This window comes from Haliaeetus leucocephalus, unplaced genomic scaffold (genome assembly GCF_000737465.1).
Source record: "Haliaeetus leucocephalus isolate CR32 unplaced genomic scaffold, Haliaeetus_leucocephalus-4.0 Scaffold242, whole genome shotgun sequence".
Taxonomy (NCBI): domain Eukaryota; kingdom Metazoa; phylum Chordata; class Aves; order Accipitriformes; family Accipitridae; genus Haliaeetus; species Haliaeetus leucocephalus.
The window spans coordinates 188,817-191,114 of NW_010972678.1; the positions used below are offsets into that span (position 1 = coordinate 188,817).

At 53.2% G+C, this 2,298-nt stretch overlaps 1 protein-coding gene across 1 annotated transcript; it reads left to right on the forward strand.

The window, feature by feature from the left end:
* Positions 1-143: 143 nt before the first annotated feature.
* On the forward strand, positions 144-2,252 carry SLITRK1 (SLIT and NTRK-like family, member 1). Its single transcript, XM_010568450.1, has one exon. It carries the CDS (start codon positions 144-146, stop codon positions 2,220-2,222), a length of 2,079 nt encoding a protein of 692 aa, XP_010566752.1. The 3' UTR covers positions 2,223-2,252.
* The last annotated feature ends 46 nt before the right edge of the window (positions 2,253-2,298 follow it).

A 2,298-nucleotide genomic window follows, 5' to 3' on the forward strand; every position in this document is an offset into this window, starting at 1 on the left:
TTTTTTTTTCTTCTTTTTTTTCTCCCCCTTTGGCGGTGGTTCGGACATTTCATGTATTGAATGAACTGGAATCGCTTTCCGCGTGAGGAGGATGCTTGCTGTTACTTTGTGATGAGCTCGGGGATGAATCGCTCGGTTTAAAAATGCTGCTTTGGATTCTGTTGCTGGAGACGTCTCTTTGTTTTGCTGCTGGAAACGTTACAGGGGACGTTTGCAAAGAGAAGATCTGCGCCTGCAACGAGATAGAAGGGGATTTGCACGTAGACTGTGAGAAAAAGGGATTTACCAGCCTGCAACATTTCACCGCCCCAACTTCCCAGTTTTACCATTTATTCCTGCATGGCAATTCCCTGACTCGGCTTTTCCCTAATGAGTTTGCTAACTTTTACAATGCAGTCAGTTTGCACATGGAAAACAACGGTTTGCATGAGATTGTTCCCGGGGCTTTTCTTGGGCTGCAGCTGGTGAAACGCTTGCACATAAACAACAACAAGATCAAATCGTTCAGGAAGCAGACTTTCCTGGGGCTGGACGATCTGGAATACCTCCAGGCAGATTTTAATCTATTGCGGGATATTGACCCGGGAGCATTTAGGGACTTAAACAAGCTAGAGGTGCTGATTCTAAATGACAATCTCATCAGCACCTTGCCCCCCAACGTCTTTCAGTATGTGCCGATCACCCACCTCGACCTCCGGGGAAACCGTCTTAAAACCTTGCCTTACGAGGAGGTCCTGGAGCAGATCCCAGGCATTGCCGAAATCCTGCTAGAGGATAACCCCTGGGACTGCACTTGCGATCTGCTGTCGTTGAAGGAATGGCTGGAAAACATACCCAAAAACGCTTTGATCGGCAGAGTGATTTGTGAGGCTCCCACTAGGTTGCAGGGCAAAGATTTAAATGAGACCACAGAGCAAGAGCTGTGCAAAAAGAACAGAGTGGATTCTAGCCTAGCTGCTCCCCCTGCCGAAGAAGAAACCTGCGATCCTGGTCCCATTCCAACCCCCTTTAAAATACATGGCAAAGAAGACCCTGCCACGCCAGGATCTGGTCCAAACGGAGGTACAAAGATTCCCGTCAACTGGCAAATCAAGACCAGACCCACCGCTGCCGTGTCGACGGTTAGCGCGAAGAGCAAGCTACCGGCTACCGTGTCCTGCCCGCAGATCTGCAGCTGCGATCAGATCCCCGGCTCGGGTTTAAAGGTCAATTGCAATGACAGGAACGTGAGCAGCCTGGTGGATTTGAAGCCCAAGCCGTCCAACGTGCAGGAGCTGTTTCTGAGAGACAACAAAATACACACCATCAGGAAATCCCACTTTCTGGATTACCGGAAACTTAATTTGCTTGACCTGGGCAACAACAATATCGCGACCGTCGAGAACAACACCTTCAAGAACCTCTTTGATCTGCGATGGCTCTACATGGATAGCAACTACTTGGACACCCTGTCCCGGGAGAAATTCGCCGGGCTGCAGAACCTGGAGTATCTGAACGTGGAGTTTAATGGGATCCAGCTGATCATGCCCGGCACCTTCAACGCGATGCCCAAGCTGAGAGTCCTCATCCTCAACAACAACCTGCTGAGGTCTCTCCCAGTAGACGTGTTCGCCGGGGTCTCCCTTTCCAAGCTGAGCATACACAACAATTATTTCATGTACCTCCCGGTGGCGGGGGTGCTGGACCAGCTCACCTCCATCACCCAGATCGACCTGCACGGCAACCCGTGGGACTGTACTTGCCCTATCGTGCCTTTCAAACAGTGGGCAGAGATGCTGCGCCCCAAGGTGATTATGAGCGACCTGAGGTGCGAGTCCCCTGAAGATTTCTTCAAGGAGGATTTCGAGTCTCTCTCCAACGACGTGATTTGCCCTCAGTTAAAAATCTCGCCCACATTAACTTCCACTAACAAAAACAGCACCGGCTTGACGGAGACGGGCACTCACTCCAACTCCTACTTGGAGACCAGCCGGGTCTCTATTTCGGTGCTGGTGCCAGGGCTCCTGCTGGTTTTTGTGACCTCTGCCTTCACGGTGGTTGGCATGCTGGTGTTCATCCTGAGGAACAGAAAGCGGTCCAAGAGGAGGGACGCCAACTCCTCCGCATCCGAAATCAACTCCTTGCAGACGGTCTGCGACTCGTCCTACTGGCACAACGGGCCCTACAGCGCCGACGGGGCCCACAGGGTTTACGACTGCGGCTCCCACTCCCTCTCGGACTGAGGCGGCGGGCGGGGCGGGGGCGGCCGCCCCCCGGGACCGGCCGCCCCCCGGGACCGGCCCTTCGCGCTCCGGCCGG